Genomic DNA, 20699 nt, shown 5'->3' with positions numbered 1-20699 from the left:
AAGTGGCCAGCAATTTTCGCTGTTTAATTACTAATTAAACAGAGTTAATTAATTAATTATTAATGTTCTTAAATTTTAAAAAATATTTACTTATTTCTGTTTCGTTATCAAAAAAAAAGAATGTAAATTATATGTTTCCTGTTTACTTGGTGAGAGATAAAAGAAATATTTTAACTACTTAATGAAACTGTTGGTATATTAAATGTTAATAATAATAATAATAAATCATGTCTTTCTTCTCTAGGTACTGAAAACGTAAAGCTAATTTAATCAATTCTTGTTAGGTGCAAAGAAACTCAATCACTCCAAAGCTAGGTTCTAAGACTTTCCTCAAGGACCTTTACAACAATAGTGATGATACTAGTACCTGACATTTTGTCCTAGAGGCAATAAGCAACCATAGAGGATCTTTAAGTGGGAGCCAGGCCTGTACCCTAGGAAGAGGATTCTGACCATGATGTGAAAAAATTCTAAGAGGGGAGAGTCTGGAGGCAAAGAAACTGGAAGGTTTTAGAATAATCCAGGGAGGGGATAACAACACCCCAGAAGAGGCTGACGGTATGAGCAGGAAAAAAGAAAATTTGTTTATGAGATACACTGTGGAGGAAGAAGGAAATATGGCGGCATCTGATTGGTTAAGGGGAGGGGAAGGGAGAAGGAAGAATGAAAGATGACTCTGAAATGAAAAAAAGAAACACTTTCATGCCTAGGAAGATGGCTGGTGAGGAGAGGGGGGTGGGATATGAATGAGGTCAGTGTGAGACATGCTGAATTGGAAACACAAACAATATTATACAGGTGGAAATGCCCAATTGGCAGGTGAGGATGTGGGCCTGGAGTTCAGGAGAGAAATTAGGCCTCTGATTTGAAGTTTATTTACATAAAAGAAAGGAAGGAGAGAGGAAAAGGGGGAAGGAGGGAAAGAAGGAGGGGGGAAGAGCAAGAGGGAAGAGAAAGGTAGTCCCAGGAAAAAGTCTAAGGTACAATGAATAAACACTGGACCTGAAGAGTAAGGAAGGCATGAGTTCAAACCTGGCCTCAGATACCCACTATATGACTCTGGGCAAGTAATTTAATCTCTATCTGTCTCAGTTTTCTCACTGATAAAATGGAGATAATAATAGTGTCTACATTCCAGGGCTGATGGGCAGATAAAAAAGATAATCTTTGGGGCAGCTGGGTAGCTCAGTGGATTGAGAGCCAGGCCTAGAGACGGGAGGTCCTAGGTTCAAATCTGGCCTCAGACACTTCCCAGCTGTGTGACCCTGGGCTAGTCACTTGACCCCCATTGCCTAGTCCTTACCTTCTGCCTTGGAGCCAATACACAGTATTGATTTCAAGACAGAAGGTAAGGATTAAAAAAAAAAAGATAACCTTTGTAAAGTACTTGTCTAACTTTAAAGCATTATATAAATGCTCTCATTTATCATCATCATCATCTTTATTATCATTGCTACTATGAGGCTGGACTCTGGGAACTGGGATTGGGAGACTTTGAGGAGAAAGAAGATTTGGAATGGCCACTCCATGGGGAAATGTGACAGTCAATTGGGTAAGAATAAAAGGATTCCTGTACAGCAGTTAGAAGCCAAATGAAATTAGATAACATGAATTTATAATAGATTTAGTCAATAATCTAAACTTTTAGAAAGCCCTTGGGAATTAGATAACAGCTACAAAATTATTCATACCCTTTGACCAGTAATAGAATAACAATGATACCACAGGGATGTTATTACAAATCTATGTATCTATACCAACACATTCCTAATCCTTTTTTTTTTTTTGCAGCAAGGAACTACTAGAAACTTACCATGTGTCCAATGATTAGGAAATGACTGAATAAACTGAGGCATGCAAGCATAATGAAATATTATTGTGTCATAAGAAATAATAAACATGAAAATGCTTATATAACATGACAGAGGAGAAAAATAAGGTAGAGAACTATGTAAATTGCATACATATACATACACATATATTAGATGCAACTATGTAGGTCTAAAGGTGAGCCCCATTCGAGTTTTTTAAGTTTTCAGATCATAATGGTCTTGGGCAGATAAAATCCAAGGGTTTGAGTAACTAATTTGCAAAGCAATGCTTCCAGTCAGACAGATATTTCCAAAGTGCCAGGCCCTGTACTAAGACAATCTCTGCTCTCAAGGAGCTCGTCGTTTAATGGGAGAGACAACACGCAAATAAATGCCAACAAAGGAAGTTTTAGACAGAATAAATCTGAAATCATTAACAGGGAAGGCACTAGAATTAAGACAGATTGGAAAAGAGCTCATCATGTATGCCCAGCCCTCTAGATTCCAGATGGCGTGGGCCACAGGGCCATTGGAAAACTATGCTTTAGGAAACAGTTCAAGTGATTTGAGACTTATCTGATTTTGTGCCACCAAGAAGGGAGAAATCCAAGGAAAATTTGTGATCTACTCTGAGCTAGCATGGGATCAGGCTCACCTGATTAACACCATTAACCCCAAAGCCCTGGCCTGCCTGTTCCAACCTTCCCCCAAGACCAGGGGAGTCCTTCTTGCATCAAGGGGTGGCTTTTTAAAGGAACATAGAATTGTCTCTGCTGCTTGGAGGAGAGTGACAGCATTGCTTTTTTAAAAAACAAACAAAAAAGAGGTATAGGGGGAGCTCTTCCCAAATGGTGTTGATGCAAGTGTAAGATGCTGTTTTCTTATGTAACCAGGAATAGTAGTCTCTAGTCTTGTCAGACCATGTATTTTGTCAATGGAAAAATAAAAAGAAAACTGCCCAGATTAAAAATAAAAAGGGAAAAAATCTCTTGTAGAAAGTGGGATTTCCTGAAAGCTAGAAAGGTTAATAGTCAGAGTGGAGGAGGAAGAATGTTCCAACCATAAAGGATTGTGGTTGTTCAGTTGTGTCCAACTCTTGGTGACCCCATGGACCTGTCCTGGAGCAACTTGCCATTTCTTTCTATAATGGATTAAGGCAAACAGAGGTTGAGTGACTTGACCAGGGTCCTACAACTAATAGCTGTCTGAAGCTAGATTTGAACTTAGGTCTTCCTGACTCTGGGTCCAGCTTTATCTGAGCCACCTAGCTGCCTAAGGCATGAGGGATGTATATCTAGAGAAAATATCTGGAGCCAAGAGATGAAGTGTCCTGTTTGTGGAACAGCCAGGAGGATCAATGTCACTATTTGTCTGGGGGTAACAAGTAAGAAGATTGGGGAGGTAGAAGGGGGTTGGGTTAATTATTAATTCAGAAGTGAAAAAAAACAAAGGCTAGGCTAAGGTAATAGAACTGGAGAGGCTTCTGTTAATCTTAAGCAAAAAGTTTTTGCCCTTTCTAAAACAGTTCATTACAAAATAATAATAATAATAATAATAATAATAATAATAATAATAATAAAAGAGCTCATTACCTTACCTGGGGGCTTTGATTGAGTCAAAAGTGTCAAAGAGACCAACATTAAGGAAAAAGCCCAACTAAGTGGATGAACAGCCTGACATAACCATCCCAGGACAAGGCAAGATTGGATTGGCCCAAGCAGATTGGTCCATCTAGCTATGATGCCATGCTATACACTTTAAGGAGCCAGCCAAGCCTACCCATGATGTGGCTGAGCATAGCAATAGAGACTCTTACCAAGTCAAGATAACACTCTATGGTAAACTTTGTGATGCCATCCAAGTTATCTTGATTATATATTTCCAAGTTCTCTCATTTGTATGTAAACATAACTAGGTATAACCGAGTTACCTTGGCTATATATTTCCTATAAGTTTATTTCCACTCTCCCAAACAGACACTATGTGTACTGGTGGTAGATTATGCCTTGCATTTATGAGGCAAATATTTGATAAAAGCAGTACTTACTGTTCTTGCTATGTTTTCTGGGTAAATGCCTTTAGGAATGGTGTTTCTAATTGTACATAGTAAATGAAATATTTTGGGATGATCAAATGTGATAGATTTTGCTACTAACTACAGTATAATGATCCAGGACAATTCTGAGAGATTTATGAAAAAGAACTCTTTGAATAGAAATGCAAATGAATACATATGATTTATCACTTGTTTATATGGGTATGTGATTTGGGGTTTGGGTTTTAAAAGATTACTCTATTACAAAAATGAATAATATAGAAATAGGTTTTGAGTGATAACATATGTATAACCCAGTGAAATTGCTTGTCAACTCTGAGAGGGGCAAGGGAAGGGGGAAAGGAGAGAACATGAGTATTGTAACCTTGGAAAACTTTTATAGAAATTTGTTGCTGGAATAAAATAAAGAAAATTTTTAAAAAGAATGGTGTTTTTAGCCATAATTATTGGAAGCAAACAGTATAGCTCTCAAATGCCTACTCAAAACAAAATGCTAAAAATCTCACCACATTAAAAAAATGATCAAAAAATTCAACTGGAAATTAGCAAGTGACTTTTTCTATCCCAGAACTGTATAGAAAGTCAGGTTTCAAAGTCATAGGCAATTGGACAGAGAACCAGCATCAGCAAATGCAAACTCTCAGCTTCCAAGACAACAGAATAAAGACAGGTGAAGCCTACGTGACTCTATATTTGGAGACAGAGTCAGAGAAAGTATCTCTCAGAGAAGGCTCACAGTGGTCAGAACCACAGTATGGGCCTTGAAATTTATTAGACATTATAGCAACCAGTCTGGGCATGACAGTGGTCAAATCAGGACAACCTAGGTCCAGGGGATCTAAGCTTTCTGACCTGAAAAGCTATAGAAGGCTCTGAGCACTCTAAACCACAAAGATTCAGGGGAGACCTAACTGGGTACAGACATCAGTGTGGAAACCCATGTTAGATAAGACAAGAACAAACAGGACCTCACTCCCAAAATGCAGTAGTAGGTGAGATCTGTCTTTGGCACATAGTCCCATTTTAGAAATTAAGGAGAGATGAATAATAGGATATAAAGACTGCTATAAGTAATTGTAATATTCCCCACTAGATAAGTGGTCAAATGTATGAATAAACAGTTCTTAAAAGAAGAATTGCAAACTAGTAACAACCCTATTGTTATGAGTAAATAATATTGTATAGGAGGTTGATAAAGCTGTCAGGGTTACTAAATATCAATAGAAGGTTGATAAAAGTTTGGAGAGCAGTTTGGTACAACACTGACACCTATTTATTATCAGGATAGGAAACAGGATATAGGAAATAATTTTAGATTATATCTTAACCTTATACTATGTCTAAAATTCAAATCCTATACTAAAACTATCTAATAAATCCCCAAATCTAACTGCTTTCTTTTCAGTTTCTTCTTGCCTGACAGAGCAGGCCTCCCTAAACCTACTCTCACTATCTAAAATAATATTCTCCATCTATCTAAACTATTCTAATTAATAAAATCTTCTTCAACATCCTTAACCAAGTAGCAGAAATTCAAACTGTCAGTGGTGAAAACTGCCTGTTCACAGTGACACAGACACCTGCACCCTCAAGATGCTGAGGAAAAAACCTCTCAGAGATAGACTTCTTCATTCCACCTCTAAATTCAACCTCTCAACAGTAAATTGTCAAATCTTCTTCACTGAGAGAGAAAATCCAAACAGCAACCCCAGAACTGCTGCTCTCTGAGACACCAGAAAAAAAATGGAGTTCTCTTAACTGACTCTCTCTTTTTTATAGTTTGTCTCTGGAGATAAAATCTGTCTGCTACTGCCTCTTAAAGAGACAGAGTGATACTACTTAACTTCCTCTAACCTAGAAACTGCTCCTAAAGAGAAATGAAGAAATTGCTTATAACATTATGAAAGAATGCTAAAATCATTAATAATAAGAGAAAGGGCAAATCAAGACAATTCTGAAGTTTCACTTTACACCCTGAAAATTGATAAAGATGACAAAAGACCAATGCTGAAGGACTATTGGAAGATACGTACACGAGTGCATTGTTAGTGGAACTATGAATCAGAACTGCTATTTTGGAGAGCACAAATAGAAGACTAAAATGTCCATACCCAACAGAGGTTCCATTGCTAGGTTTATATTCCAAAGAGGACATTGATAAGAAGAAAAACCCCACATAAACCAAAATATTTGTAGAAGCACTTTTTGTACCAGCAATTGAAGAATGGCTTAAATAAATTAGGTTATATGAATATAGTAGAACTAATTACTGTGCTATAGGAAATGATGTGTCTGATGAATACAGAGAAGCATGGAAAGATCCATATGATTTGATGCAGAGTGGAGTATACACAGTAACTATAAGAATGTAGCCAAAAAAATCACAAATAAAAAATCTAAAGTAAATATTTCAAAATTACAAGGAACAAGAATGACTAGAAATATATATATATATATATATATAATGTATATAGCACTTATTATGTTCTATTCATTCTGTTAAAGATTCTTTGTGTGTGTATGTACTAAAGACTTTACAAATATTATCTTATTGATCCTGACAACAAGCCTGGGAGGTAGGTGCTATTATTATTCCTACTTTATAGATGAGGAAATTGAGGTAATCAGAGATTAAATGACTTGCCCAGGATTACATAGCTAATAGGCATCTGGGGTTGAATTTGAACTCAGGTCTTCATGACTCTAGGCCTAGCACTCTATCTTCTGAGCCACCTAAACACCTACACCCTATCCTGCCCCACATTTGCAGAGGTTTGGGAGGCCCATGAATATGGAACATTGCACATATTTTCTGATTTTTTTTGATGTATTAATCAAATATGCTCATTTTCCCCCCTCATCTTTTTCTCTTGTTTACCTTTGTTGGTCTTTAAAAACATTTGTTATACAGGATGGTTCTCTTGTTAGAATAAGGGTAGGAATTGATGCAAAAACAAATAGCACTCATTTAAAAAACAATGTTATTTCCATCAAAAAGTCAAAGAAATTGGAATAGATTCATGTAAGTCCCACATTCCAATGAAGGAGTAACTCCATAACAATTGCATACAAAAACTGAGGAAAAAAAGGATTTTCCACAAGAACTTCACAAATACCTAGGAAAAAATGCAGCAAGAGATAAAAAGTAAAATATAATCTCTATAAATTATTGGGAGAAAAATAAATAGCTTAGAAGAGAAAGTGATAATTCTTACCCAAGTAAGAGTTTTTCTGAAAATTACAATAGACCATAGAGAAATCAGTGACTATATAAGACAAAAAAATGAGAAACAATCCAAAAGATTGAAAAAAATTGAAAAAAATATAAGGTATATGCTTTCAAGTATAACTTCCCTTCAAAACAGAACAAGGAGAGATGTTAAGAATCTCTGGAAAATCTAAAAACAATTTGTTTTTAAACATGCCTCTACATTATATTCCAAGAAATCATAAATTAAAACTGTCCTGATATGTTAGAGCCAGGAGGCAAAGTAAAATTAGAAAAGAACTCACTAGTTACATCCTGAAATAAACTCTAAAGGGAAAAGTCCCAAGAATGTCATCACCAAAACCTAAAGATTCCACATGGAGAAAAAAAATATAATAGGCATTCTGAAGAAAGAGTTAAAGTACCAAGGAACTATGGCAAAGATCATATAAGACCTGGAGGGCAAAGTTAAGATGGCAGCTTAGTAGCAGCAAAAGCTAAAACCACTCTGACAATCCTTTCAAACCAATCTCTAAAAAGTATCTCACAATGACAGGAGTCAAAAACCAACAGCAAGATGGATTGAGGAGACTCTCCCACTGAACACAGCTGGAAAGTTAGGCAAAGTTGATTTTCATGGGATAAGACGAAACTGGAAGTAAAAGTACAAATAGAGCAATGCTGGCCAACTACCCCTTCTCCCCACCTACTGCTCCAGGTTCCATGACTGAGCATAAGCTAACTTCAGGATCCCAGGACATGGGCTACACCAACAAAAGAGCACCTCAGACCCACTCGTTGTAGTCCCATGTCATGGCACCAGCCTGCAGTGAGACCCAGAAGTCCATAATGCTGGGTCCTTTCAAGCCCAGGATGAAGTCCCTAGATCCAGGGCAATATAGTTCACAGTGCCTAGCCTTGCAAATCAGAAGACAGAATCAGTTTTCAGAATTCCCAGTCCACAGGCAAAAAAAGGCTAGGAAAATGAACAGAAGAAGAAACGCTTAACCCTAGAAAACTTCTATGAGGGGAAAGAGCAAAGCACAGAAGCAGCAGGGGATGGTGAGATCCAAGCAAAACTTCAAAGAAAAACAGGAACTGGTCTCAAGCTATAGAAGAACTCAAAAAAGAATTCAAAAATCAAATAAGACAGGTAGAAGAGAAATGGGAAAAAATGAAAGTAATGCAAAAAGAAAATAACAGTTTAAAAAGTAAAATTGATAAAAAGAGTTTAAAAAAATAGAATTGACCTACTGGAAAAAGAGGCAGAAAAAAAAAACATCCAATGAAGGAAAAAGTAGAATGGGCCAAATGGAAAAGAAGGATCAAAAAGTCATGGAAGAAATTCAGTCTTTAAAAATTAGAGTTGGACAAAAAGAAGCTTGTCACTTCACAAGAATCCATAGATCAACTCCTACAATAAAATACCCAAATGACTATTCCCAGGAATGTTTTAGACAGATTCAAGTTCTTCCAGGCCAAGGAAAAAATACTGCAAGGAGCCAGAAACAATTCAAATATCATGGAGCTGAAGTCAGAATTACACAGGATCTGGCAGTTTCCCCATTAAAGGACAAGAAGGCATGGAATATTATATTCTGGGAGGCAAAGAAACTAGATTTACAACCAAGAATCACCTGCCCATCAAAACTGACTATATCCTTTCAGGGGAAAGTATGGGCATTTAATAAAATAAAAGATTTCCAAGCATTCCTGAAGAAAATACCAGACTCAAACAGAAAATTTGATGTCCAAATACAAAATTCAAGAGAACCACAAGAAGGTAAATTTTAAAAAAATGTAAAGGCTTCAATAAGATCAAACTGCTTATATTCCCATATGGAAAGATGATATCTATAAGTCTTAAAAAATGGTTGTCATTATCATAGTAGTTAGAGGAAGTCCATATAAACAGAGGGTGTGGTAATAAGCTATTTAGGATAAGTAAAAAAAAATCTTAAGGGTGAAAAAGAGGATTGTACTCAGAGAAATAAGAGGAGAAAAGTAAAATGGGGTAATTTATATCACATAAAGAGGCAGAGGGAGGGAGGTGATACCATTACAGTGGAGGGGAGGATGAGGGGGGTAACAAGTAATACTTAAACCTTACTCCTATTGGAATTGGCTCAAAGAGGGAAGAACAGCCAGATTAATGGGGGGTATAGAACCCTATTTTACCCTATAGAGAAGTAAAAAGGAAGTAAGAAAAGGGATAGGTGGGGAGGAGATTAATATAAGGGAGGGAGAAAGTTGGTGGAGGTGATAAAAAGACCCTATAGAAAAGTAGTAGGGGAATAAGAAGGGTGGTGGTGGGAAGTGGAGTAATATAAAGTAGGGGAAAAAGGGGAGGGACTAAATACGAAACACTGGTGTACAAAGAAAGGTTTTTAAAAATACATCAATATGGAAAAGAATACACAGATGGTAATCATAACTGATTATAAATGGGATGAAATTCACCTATAAAACAGAAATAGATAGCAGAGTGGATTAAAAACCAGAATCCTACCATATGCTGATTACAAAAAATACATTTCAGGCAGATAGACACACACAGAGGCTAGAGTAGAATCTACCGGGCTTCAACTGAGATTTTTTAAAAAGCAGGAGTAGCAATCATGAACTTAGATAAAGCTAAAGCTAAAGCAAAAAAACTAAATCTAATTCTTCAAAATGGGTGGGTCAAAAAACAAGTAATAGAAACAATCAATTATTTCATTGAAGAGAATGACAGTTAGGAGACAACATATCAAAATTTATGGGATACAGCAAAAGCAATACTCAGGGAAAAAATTGTATCCCTAAATGCTTATATCAATAAAACAGAGAAAAAGCAGATCAGTGAATTAGGGATGCAACTAAAAAAAAACTAGAAAAAGAACAAATTAAAAATCCCCAGTTAAAGACTAAATTGGAAATCCTAAAAAATCAAAGAAGAAATTAATAAAATTGAAAGTAAAAAGAACTATTGAAGTAATAAATAAGACTAGGAGTTGGTTCTATGGGAAAAAAAAAACAAATAAAATAGAATATTGGTTAATTTGATTTTTTAAAAAGGAGAATCAAATCACCAGTATAAAAAATGAAAAGGATGATTTCACCTCTAATGAAGAGGAAATTAAAGCAATTATTAGGAACTATTTCACCCAATTATATGACAATAAATTGATAGTCTAGGTGAAATGGATGAATATTTACAAAAATATAAATAGCTTTGATTAACAAAAGGGGAAATATGGTGCTTAAATAATCCCAGCTCAGAAAAAAAGAAATTGAACAAGCCATCAATGAATTCCCCAAGAAAAATCCAGGACCAGAACTGAATTCTTTCAAACACTTATAGAACAATTAATCCCAATACTACACAAACTATTTGGTAAATGAGAAAAGAAGGAATCCTACCAAATTCTTTTTATGACACAAATATGGTATTGATGCCTAATATAAGAACAAAAACAAAGAAAAAGATCCATCAACCTTAACAGGGAAATGGGCTAGGAACAGAAAAAGGGGAGAGGATTAAAAGGAAGGATAAAACAAGCAAAACAAACTTTCTGATTCAGCAGGGAGAATTAAAAGGAAAGAAAAGAATTGGATACCAAAATACATGCCCACGAACTTGGAAATAGCTGAATAAATTCTGGTATGTGAATGTAATGGAACAGGATTATATCATAAGAAATGAAGAAAAAGAATTGCAGAGATTCTTAGGAAGCATGAATTGATGCAAAGTGAAGTGAAAAGACCCAGAAGAACAATTTAAACCAAAAAAAATCAAAATTGTAAAGAAAAGCAACTTTGAAAGACTTGAGAATTCAAATCAAAACAATGACCAGCCACCTCTCCAGAGAACCTCTGAAGTTGGTTGTCCATCTCCTGATAAAAAGGCTATGAACTAAAGGTAAAAGGAGGGGAAAATACATTTTTGGATATGACTGCTGCATGAATATTTTCTTTATAACTATGTTTACTTGTTACTAGGATTTTGCTTTTTTCTATTTAGAGCTGGAGAAATTAGAAGTAGGGGGGAAAGGAAAAGAGCAATAGTATTACCAAAAGAAAAAAGAGAAGGGACATTAAACCTCTTAAAAGTACACAGAGGAGTGGAGAAGGAAGTTCAGAAGTAAGCACAGACAAATAGGGCAGTTCAGTAAGAGGTTGAACTTATCATAAATTTTTTTTATTTGTTTAAGTGGGATGAAATAGAGATTCATAGTTTCACATACAGTATTTTTTAGTGTTCTTTTCTGTAGGTATAAATGTGCTCTTGGTGGGTATTTGTTAAGATCAGAATTTTTTAAAAGATTAAAGTTAATTGAATCTATTGCCTGAATATTAATGGAAAGCACAGCAGTGTGGGGCTCAAAAGCTGCCATGTTAAGAGCATTTGGGATGCAACCATCTCTCTAAAGGCTCTCAAAATGCAAGTCTGAGTGGAAGAGATGTATGTGAACTCAGAAGGGCTGCTACATAAATAAGAATAATAGTAAAAATCTAGAAAAATATTCCAAAGGGAAAAAATATTTCATAAAACTGCACAGACATGTTTGTGTTAATGGAGGGATTAATCTTTTTTTTTTTTTGCAAACCATATATACTTAATCCAAAGTCAGCTTTGACTAGAGATTCAAAAATATCAATAGACCAAATCTAAACTAGGCCTTCTTTCAAGAACTAAATTGAAATTATATCTTTGTCTGGTAGATAATACCAAATAATTGAAGATTAGCAGTCTTCAGAAAATTAAGAGGACAGTAAAATCAGAAATGGTGACAAATTGAGGATAAAGGATAATTTTACAACAATATGGGCATATCCTATATAAGTTAGCATATTAATGTATCACATGTGACCAATTAGATTATGTTATTAAATAAAAAAATAGAAACTAATGTTTGCACAGAAAAGTAATTCATTTGTACAAGTAAATGTTTTCAAAACAATTGCAAAGAATAATGAACACTTTTCTTCATTTCTTTTTTTTTTTAAACCCTTACCTTCTGTTTTATAATCAATACTAAGTACTGGTTCTAAGTGAGAAGAGTGGTAAGGGCTAGGCAATGGGGATTAAGTGACTTGCCCAGGGTCACACAGCTGGGCAAATATGAGGCCATATTTGAACCCAAAACCTCCCATCTCTGGGCCTAGTTTTCAATCCACTGAGCCACCCAGCTGCCCCCCATTTTTCTTTATTTCTGAGTAAAAATTCTGGACAATATCCGGTATTTCTATTTTTAAATGCTATCCAGCAGAAGGAAGTGAGAGGATAAGAGAGGGCAAACTAAATATCTGCTAATCCAACAAATGAGTGGCTTACACATCCCTCAGTCCTTCCCAAATCTGCAGGTCCATATGCAGTTACACCTTAACAACAGGAATCATGAGTAGACTTGTTTTGTTCTAGCTTGGCCTCCGTCTCAATTCCACCTACAACAAAACAATCAGTTTATTGGAGCTCCTGAAGCTTGACTCAACTGTGTGTAACTAGTTTCCTTTTCCATAGGAGCTCTTTATTTACGTACATGCAAAATCAACCCCAATCTACACATGAATGGTCCATGGCCTGTTCGTGGGAATATTATGATGTGAATAAAGCATTATTTGGGGAACCTCTAGGGACTTTCCGGCATGGATCATCCCCATTCATGAAACTGTAGATCAAAGTTGACATTGAACATAAACTTTATAGAAGGAAATGAAAGAAGAAGCTGCTTAACCTCCTAATGTCCCAAGCATCCGAGACTATGAATTTCAGAATAGTTGCAGAACTACAATGGTAGGCAACAAGCTATATGGAGGAAACCATAGATGCAGACCAAAAACCAAAACAAAAATAAGATCGAGGGATTAAAAAGTTACTGGATGCCTTTGAAGAGAAAGGAAAAAAAAACATAGAAGACAATAAGAAATGCTATAAAGGAAGGAGGAGATGGGACTAACATTTATTCTTAAAAGTGGAAAAATAAAAAGGGATTTATGGCATTTAGTTTAAATATCAAAGCACTGGAAGCAGGAAAAAAAAAACACTGAGAACCATCCTGCTCCTTTAAAGGGAAAAAAAAAGGGAAGAATTAGGGAGCTAAAGAAAAATCTTCTGACCAACATAACACAAAAAGAGGAGAATTGTGGATGAGAAACTCAAGACATGGACATTACCTCTGTTTTGGTCTCGGGTTCAGAATCAGTACTTGACTCGATTTTGCATTTTTGCTTTAAAAGAAAAAGAGAAGTTTGTAAAATTCAAACTAAAACTTAAACACTTGATCAATCTGGTATGATAGACCAGATCAGGAGTTGTTTACCTTGTTGGTATCAAAGTCCTCTGACAGTTTGGTAAAGTCTATGGACCCTTTTTCAGAATAGGGTTTTTAAATGTACTAAAGAAAATAAAAGGGAAACCAATTCTATTGCAACACCCTTACCCTCCCTTACCATCCAAAGAGTTTACAGGCCCCAGGTTAAGAACCCCTAGACTAGATATACTTTTCTTTCTAATAAACTCTAGAGGTGTTCCAATAATCAAGGAAATATGAATTTTGCTTCTTTAAAATGGCTTCAAACTTGTTGAAACACTATTGTTCAGGTGTACTAGAATCACTTCTTTGTGGTTCCAATGGTCAGTATCAAAAATGATCTTTGCAAAGGTAGCTGTATCTTTTTATCTTCTTTTCACTTTAAAATAGAATCTAGTGAATACCATTTCATTCTTCCTGGACAAAACCAGAGGCAAATGTAAACCCTCATGCTTTAAATGGGGCAGGGCTGTGTAAGAGAGAAATCTAAAACAAACACAACTAGAAATCAGTATTTCTAAATTGGGTCAGACAACCAGTTCTCCAAATGGAATTGTAGGGGACTAGAAAATTGTTCCTTTTCCCCAAATAGTGAGAACAGCAAGAAATTATTTCCCCTGCTTAGCTTCTGGTCTCATTTCATAACCAGGTCCTTTAGGCACCTGTGACCAGATCCTATCATGTATTCTATAGGTAAGAGCACAAATTAACAGTGAGCCTCCGTGTCTTTATTTATGGTATTATTTTGAAAACTATACCCTTCTTTTGTTCAAGCTGCCTCAGGGCTACACTGGCCAAACAGTCCATTTTTTGTTATTTTCCATTTTAGTTCTTGCTCTCTGGTTCCCTTTGAGTAACAAAGTCTGTTTTATTTCTCTACCTTTTTTCTTCTTCTTTTGAAGAAGAAGAGAAAAAAAAAACCTCCACAGCATAGAAAACCAACATATACAATTTCTCATTTGCTGCAAAGTTGAATCCCATTTTAAGACCAACAGAGGAAGGAAAGATTTCCAAGATCACAATTCAAATATCACCTCCAATGCTTACAAGCTGTGTGATCCTAGGCAAGTCACTTAACCCCTCTGAGTCTTTTTCCACATCTGCAAACTGAAGGGGTTGCATTGGATAACCTCCAATATCTCTTTCAACTCTACACCCAGGATTCTACAATTGTATGAACATCAGCATTGACAACAACAACAACAACAACAACAAAATAACCTCCCACCACCTCAGAAAAGACCATTTTTACCTTGTATTTGTGAGCCAATTTCTCCACAAAATCTGGGCTTTTATCTGAATCCATCAGATTGCATATGTCTGCCAACAACAACGACAAAAAAAAAGCAAAAACATAGCTAAGCATACGGGCATCCCCCAGACATAACAGGGCTGTTACAGCCAGAGTGGACAAACGGGATATTTATTATTGACTTTATTACGGTGGCCACTATTTAATTCAACATTTCCCAAGACTAGAAAGAAGAATCCTTTTGATGGCTGTGAAGTAACCTTCCTCTAAGTTACTCACAACACCTGGAGAAAGTCAACTGGTTAATTACAGAGTGGAGGACTGGAGCAAGCTCTTGGCTCAGCTGGGTTGTTGGAAGGAGAGAGGGGAGACTACAACAGCTTAGTTATTTTCAGTTAGAAAGCGGAGGCAAACACACACACACAGATGCCCAACAGCTGGAAGGGGACCTCAACGATCATCCAGTTTCTAGGGGGGAATACCTTCCCTTGGTGTAAGCAAAGCATCTTCCCCGCTTGGGAGGCGGAGTTCAAGCCTCCCCTTCTCCCCAGGGGAAGGAAGGGATAAGACGAGCTTCTATGTGCATCTAGCCCTCGGGGTCGGGAGATGTGAGGGAAGGAAGATGGCTCCGCCCAGGGAGACTCCCCAGCTCAGCTACCTGAGCCCGGCAGCTTCCAGCCCCTCCTGCGGCATCCGGGTCTCCTCTTCTTTCTCCTGCCCTCCGCACCCCCCTCCATCACTGGACCAGGATCCCTAGGAGGGCAATCTGGAAACCTGCCTCCTCCTTCTTCTAGTTTTGTTTTGTTTTTCCTCCCGCTGTCCTCTCGTGGTTCTCCTCCCCAGAAGAGAAGAGGTAGGACTTCGGAGAGACTTGGAGAAGAGATAAGAAGGGCCAGGTGTGAGAGCCCGGGTCAGGTTGGCAATTAAGGGCTCTTTGCTAAGATAGACCAATCCGGTCCCATCCAACAGGCATTTATTAAGCCCTACTGTGAGTGGGGTAGTTCCTAAAACTAAGAACGGATCAATGTCTGCACTCCAGGAGTTTATCTTCTACTTGGAAGGCGGGGAAAGGGGAGAAAAACGTGAAAATAAATATTGGGGGGCAGCTAGGTGGCACAACGGTTAAAGCACTAAGCCTGGAAATGGGAGATCCGGGGTTCAAATGTGACCTGAGATACTTCTTAGCTGTGTGACCCTGGGCAAGTCACTTAACCCCAAACTGCCTATCACCATTCTTCTGCCTCAGAACTGATACTTAGTCTTGATTCTAAGACAAAAGTAAGGGTTTTTTTAAAAAGAAAAAAAAAAAGTAAAATCCTTCCTGGTTCCTCCTATTGCTTGTGATCTTCCTCCCAAACTAATATGGTTTTTAACTTCGAGTTTATTTTTAAAATATTTTTTCTGTCTTCATCTATGTATATAATTGTTGTCTGCCCCTTTAGAATGTAAGATTTTCCAGGAATTGTTTCATTCTTTAAACTTCTATCCCCAGAGTCTAGCAACATTGCTGGTTATATTTTATGTGCCCAGTATATACTTACTGATTGATGGTGGGAATTAGGAGACAACAGAATGCAGAGGAAGGAGAAGTGAACCCGAGTTCAAATCCTGAGACCCTAGGCATAAGGTATTTATTTATTTAACCTCGGTTTTCTCCTCTGTAAAATGAGTTCAACTAAATGTCCTCTTCAGTTCTCTTCCAACTTTAGATTTGAGAGACTATTAAAAGCTTCCTGTAGGAGGTGGTTCATGAATGAGCCACTGAAGGATGAATCAAGGATTCTTGAAATAGATTTCAGTACACATTGATTTTTTTAAAAATCAGTTGAATCAATTATGCATTGGTTATTTTGACAATATACAATGTTTGATATATTTTGATTCCACATTTTTAATTTTTTTTTTTAGGCAATGGGGTGACTTACCCAGGGTTAAACAGCTGGGAAGTGTCTGAGATCAGATTTGAACCTAGGACCTCCCCTCTCTAGGCCTGGCTCTCAATCCACTGAGCTACCAGCTGCCCCCCACATTTTTAAAGATATGATATTGCTTGCCTTCTCAGGGGGTAGGAGAAGGTTGGAGGGAGGAAATGAGAGGATTTGGAACTCGAGATTTTTTTAGATGTTAAAAATATATAAGTAATAATTTTTCAAAGACTTTTGATATAAAGAAAAACTTTCAAATACTCAGCAGCTAAACTTTGCCTACTCTAAGTGCCTAAGATCAGAGAACTTTTTACAAGTGGAAAGGACCTTAAAGATCATTTAATTTCAGCCCTCTTCATTTATAGGGAGGAAATAGGGCCCAGAAAGATGATTACACAAATAACAAAGACTTTGTAAACCCAGAATTTGTGCCTATGTCCTCTGGCTCCAAAGCCAGCCCTTTCCCACTATTCCATGCTACCTCCTTTGAGGTTAATGAGAAAGGCCTTCCTAGCATTACAAACATCCATCCCTTGAATTGTATGTAAGCTCCTGAAAGGCAGGGACTCAAATTTCAGCAGCAGAACATAGTACATTTCATCCAGTAGGCACTTAATATTTATTGACTTGAATTTTCAGTAAGAAATTCCAAAATGGAATGAGATTCCTAATAGTAAGTGAAAGTCTTGTGATCTTCCTCCCAAACTAATATGGTTTTTAACTTCGAGTTTATTTTTAAAATATTTTTTCTAGACTAGCTTGTATTGTCTTCTACTCAATAGATGCTCTTTGAGGAAACTCTTCTACTTCTGAGAATCAGGAAAGGCTAGTGATTTGCCTAAGATGACCAGCTTTAACACAGTCTCTCCCTTCCTGAAGGTTACAATTTAGTAAAAGACTGAGATGAGGCCTTTGGGTAATGTTCATCAGGGTATGTTTTCTTTTTTTAATGAAATTTTTTATTACCTTCTTTTTATAAGTATTTAACTTTTCTTAAAAAACATTTTTATATGAAAATTTTTATTAATGTCTTTTTAAAAATCCATTTGGGTAAACTTTTCTGGTGAGAAATGAGGAATAGAATAATAGAAGGCTGAGATGTGGCTAATTGGGTGATGTATATCTGGGTAAAATTTTTTTTATTAAATTTTAACTTCCTAGATGTGTAGCCCTGGGCAAGTCACTTAACCCCAATTGCCTAGTCCTTATTTGCTCTTCTTCAATTCTAAAGCAGAAGGTAAGGGTTGTAAAAATGCACAAACAAAATTTTATTGATATCTTCTGTTGTTTTGTAAACAGGTATTCTTTTCTATTTGAAATTATTAATATCTTTTTAACATCTGGGTAAACTTTTCATAGGAGAAATGAGGACCAGAAAAATATTTACATTGTTTCATCATAAAAAAAATAATGCATAGCTCCAGTATGACAGCCTGTCTGAACTGGAAAGCACTTTAGCAAAGGTCTGGCCCATATTCAAGATGGGGAAATACAGAAGAGACATTCCTCAACAAAGAAGTGATCAAAAGGATATGAATAAGTATTTTTCATAAGAAGAAATTAAAATGACTCAAGAACATATGAAAAATGCTCCCAATAATTAGGAGAAATGCACATTAAAACAACTCTAGTAAAAATGAAATAGTTAATGTTGAAGAGAAATTAAACAAATAAGCCAGCTAATAGGGTATGTAGGTAGGACTATTCTTCTAGTGAGGAAAAAAATTGGAATTCTGAGAATAAAGTCACTGCACTGTTCCTTTCCTTTGACCCAGCAATCCTCCTACTGGGCATGTGCCACAAGGAAGTGAAGAAAAGATCCCATATATAGCAAAATTTATATAGGAGCTCTTTTTGTGGTATCCAAAAAATCAAAAAACTGGGAAGAAAGTAAGTAGTCATTCATTGGGAAATGGCCAAATGGCAGCACATGAATTACACAAAAGAAACGAGAAATGAATATGAGGAATCTGGACAAACATGGAAAGACTTGCAAAAAAAAATTATACACATTAAGACAGAATAACCAAGAAGACAATAATGGCTGCAATAATGTAGATGAAAACGTGTACGTCTAAAAGATAACCCGTGATTAAACTGAATAGTCTTGGCTCCACAGAACAGGACATGAAACATTTCTTCTCTGAGAGCTCAAGAAATGGGAACTATAGACACAGAAGGGCACATTTGGTTGTTTTGTGTTTGGTTTTAGTTGTTTTTGTTATATTGGGGAGGTTCAAAGGCTGGGAGAAGTATATCAAGGAATAATTGTGATGAGAAAAAAATTGCAAAAGGCGTTCAATATGGAAAAGAGAAATAAGCCCAGGAAGATGTTTTTCTCTAAGATCTCATAGCCTGTAGTGACAGAGCTGGGCCTAGAATCCAGGTTCTCCAATTCCCACCAAGTTGAAGACTGCTGCAAAGGGCAGCATTTTTCTCTATTTTCGGGATTTTCCCTCGATGATCGCTCAAATCAGTCATTCAGTTATTTATGCAGGGAAGACCTAATGTGCATCTAGCCCTGAGCTGCTTTTTTTTCTCTCCCAAAGACTACAAAACACTTCTTGAGCTAAAGTACTTTAGCCTGGGAAGTTGACATTTAGAACTGTGGGAGATAAACAAACTACTTCTTTTTCAAAGAAGATTCCTAGTCCCTGGATTATTTTCCTTCCCATTTTGTAAATAATGAATCAGATTGTGATTTATCCATAAATCAAAACAAATTAGAAAAAGAGGCTGAAAATAAAATTATTCTACTTTCCAGAAGTCCTATTCTAATGATTTAGCTAGCTCTATTTTTTTAATGGTTCTAGGCTTACCTTCTGAAAATGACCTTCATTTTATTTCCCAGACCTGGTTCAATGTATTAATGAGGGCTTGTTATTTTTACAATGTACTCACAATGCACTAGTTTGCCTGCTTGATGTCATATTATTACTATGACAACAGATTATGATGCTGCAAATTATCCTGTACCATCTTGTTTGGAGTAAGAAAATGCCTTGATCATGAAAGGAATTGGATTTACATCCCTGTAAATCATGTTTGAGTGAGCTAGGGGTGCCTGTCTGGCTCCTAGTGCTATTTTTTTTTAAGTTATGTATGTAGCTGACCAGAGACTTACTGTGACCACAAAAAAAGCAGCTCTGCATATACGTAGGCCAATGTCTGGCTCATTTGTGCTCCCATAAAGGTTTCCTCCTAGGAACAATAATATGTGACACTTTTTTCTAGGTCTCCAACAAAAGCACAAACACATAAACACACACACACACAAAGAAAAAGTCCCTTTAGCTCCCATACTTGAGCTACCAACCATATTGAGTGTATGATCGATTTTATTGGTCAATAGAAAACACAAAGATCTTGGATATAATCAAAAGGAGGCCCCTTCTCTTGAAAGTAGCCATCCATCCTCAGGGACCTTCCAGAGAACTCTGTAATACCACTCTGAGTGACAGACAGCTCTTCACCTCCACCTTAACTGCCCCCTGTAAACCTTAAAATTTCACAGACTTATGAATGTTAAAAATTTTACTCCACATTGAGGAATCCTCCAGTTCCCTACTTGAAATAATTCCCTACCAGATAGTGAGAACTCTACTTGAATGTGAAAACTCCTTGCTATGGGAGTATCCCTACTCCACCCCTACTTAAGACTGCTTTAGGGGAGAAAACTCCTTACTATGGGAGGACCTGGATTCCACCCGTACTTAAGACTGCTTTAGGGCAGAAAACTCCTTGCTAAACAATGAAAGTACTTGAAAAGCCATACTTATAAGGCAAGGAGTTCTTTGAGCCAGGCCTGTTTTTAGAATTGATACAATGGGATGCTAGGTACCTAAAAGGGTCGGGCAAGTTTTCTCTTGATGAGATTAGTTGACTCAGCTGTGTTTTCTCTCCTTCAGACTTACTGAGGAGATTGGTCGACACAGCAGCATTTTTTCTGGTTCAGACTTACTGAGGAGATTAGTTGACTTAGCAGGAATTTATATGGGCAGTCCTTTGGAAAGCCTCTACAGTGATTGGTAGATGTAGGGACTTAGGGGAGGTGACATGGGAGAAAAACCCCTATATAAGAAAAAGCAGAATCTCTTGAAGTGAGATCCTTTTGGAGAAATCCTTTTGAAGGATCTCTGATGAGGATCACTTGG

The 20699-nt window shown here is 36.8% G+C and overlaps 1 protein-coding gene across 4 annotated transcripts in view; it reads right to left on the bottom strand.

Annotated features, from left to right (window-relative positions):
- Positions 1 to 19624, bottom strand: part of LOC103099300 (uncharacterized) — a 29884-nt gene extending 10260 nt beyond the window's left edge. Inside the window, exons 1-5 of one of the 4 annotated variants that reach the window (XM_056811254.1) lie at positions 19365 to 19624; positions 16162 to 16236; positions 15279 to 15490; positions 14621 to 14688; positions 13232 to 13285 (exon numbers count right to left, since the gene is read on the bottom strand). In XM_056811254.1, the coding sequence (XP_056667232.1) occupies positions 13232 to 13285; positions 14621 to 14688; positions 15279 to 15490; positions 16162 to 16236; positions 19365 to 19384 (429 nt within the window). In that variant the 5' untranslated portion in view covers positions 19385 to 19624. The remainder of the gene's footprint in view (positions 1 to 13231; positions 13286 to 14620; positions 14689 to 15278; positions 15491 to 16161; positions 16237 to 19364) is intronic. The other 3 variants (XM_056811255.1, XM_056811252.1, XM_056811253.1) reach the window with 3 other exon arrangements.
- Between the last annotated feature and the right edge of the window lie 1075 nt (positions 19625 to 20699).

The sequence above is a fragment of the Monodelphis domestica genome, chromosome 1 (assembly GCF_027887165.1).
Source record: "Monodelphis domestica isolate mMonDom1 chromosome 1, mMonDom1.pri, whole genome shotgun sequence".
NCBI classification, from domain to species: domain Eukaryota; kingdom Metazoa; phylum Chordata; class Mammalia; order Didelphimorphia; family Didelphidae; genus Monodelphis; species Monodelphis domestica.
Note: the sequence above shows the minus strand (reverse complement) of the source record. Positions and strands in the feature narration are given on the sequence as shown.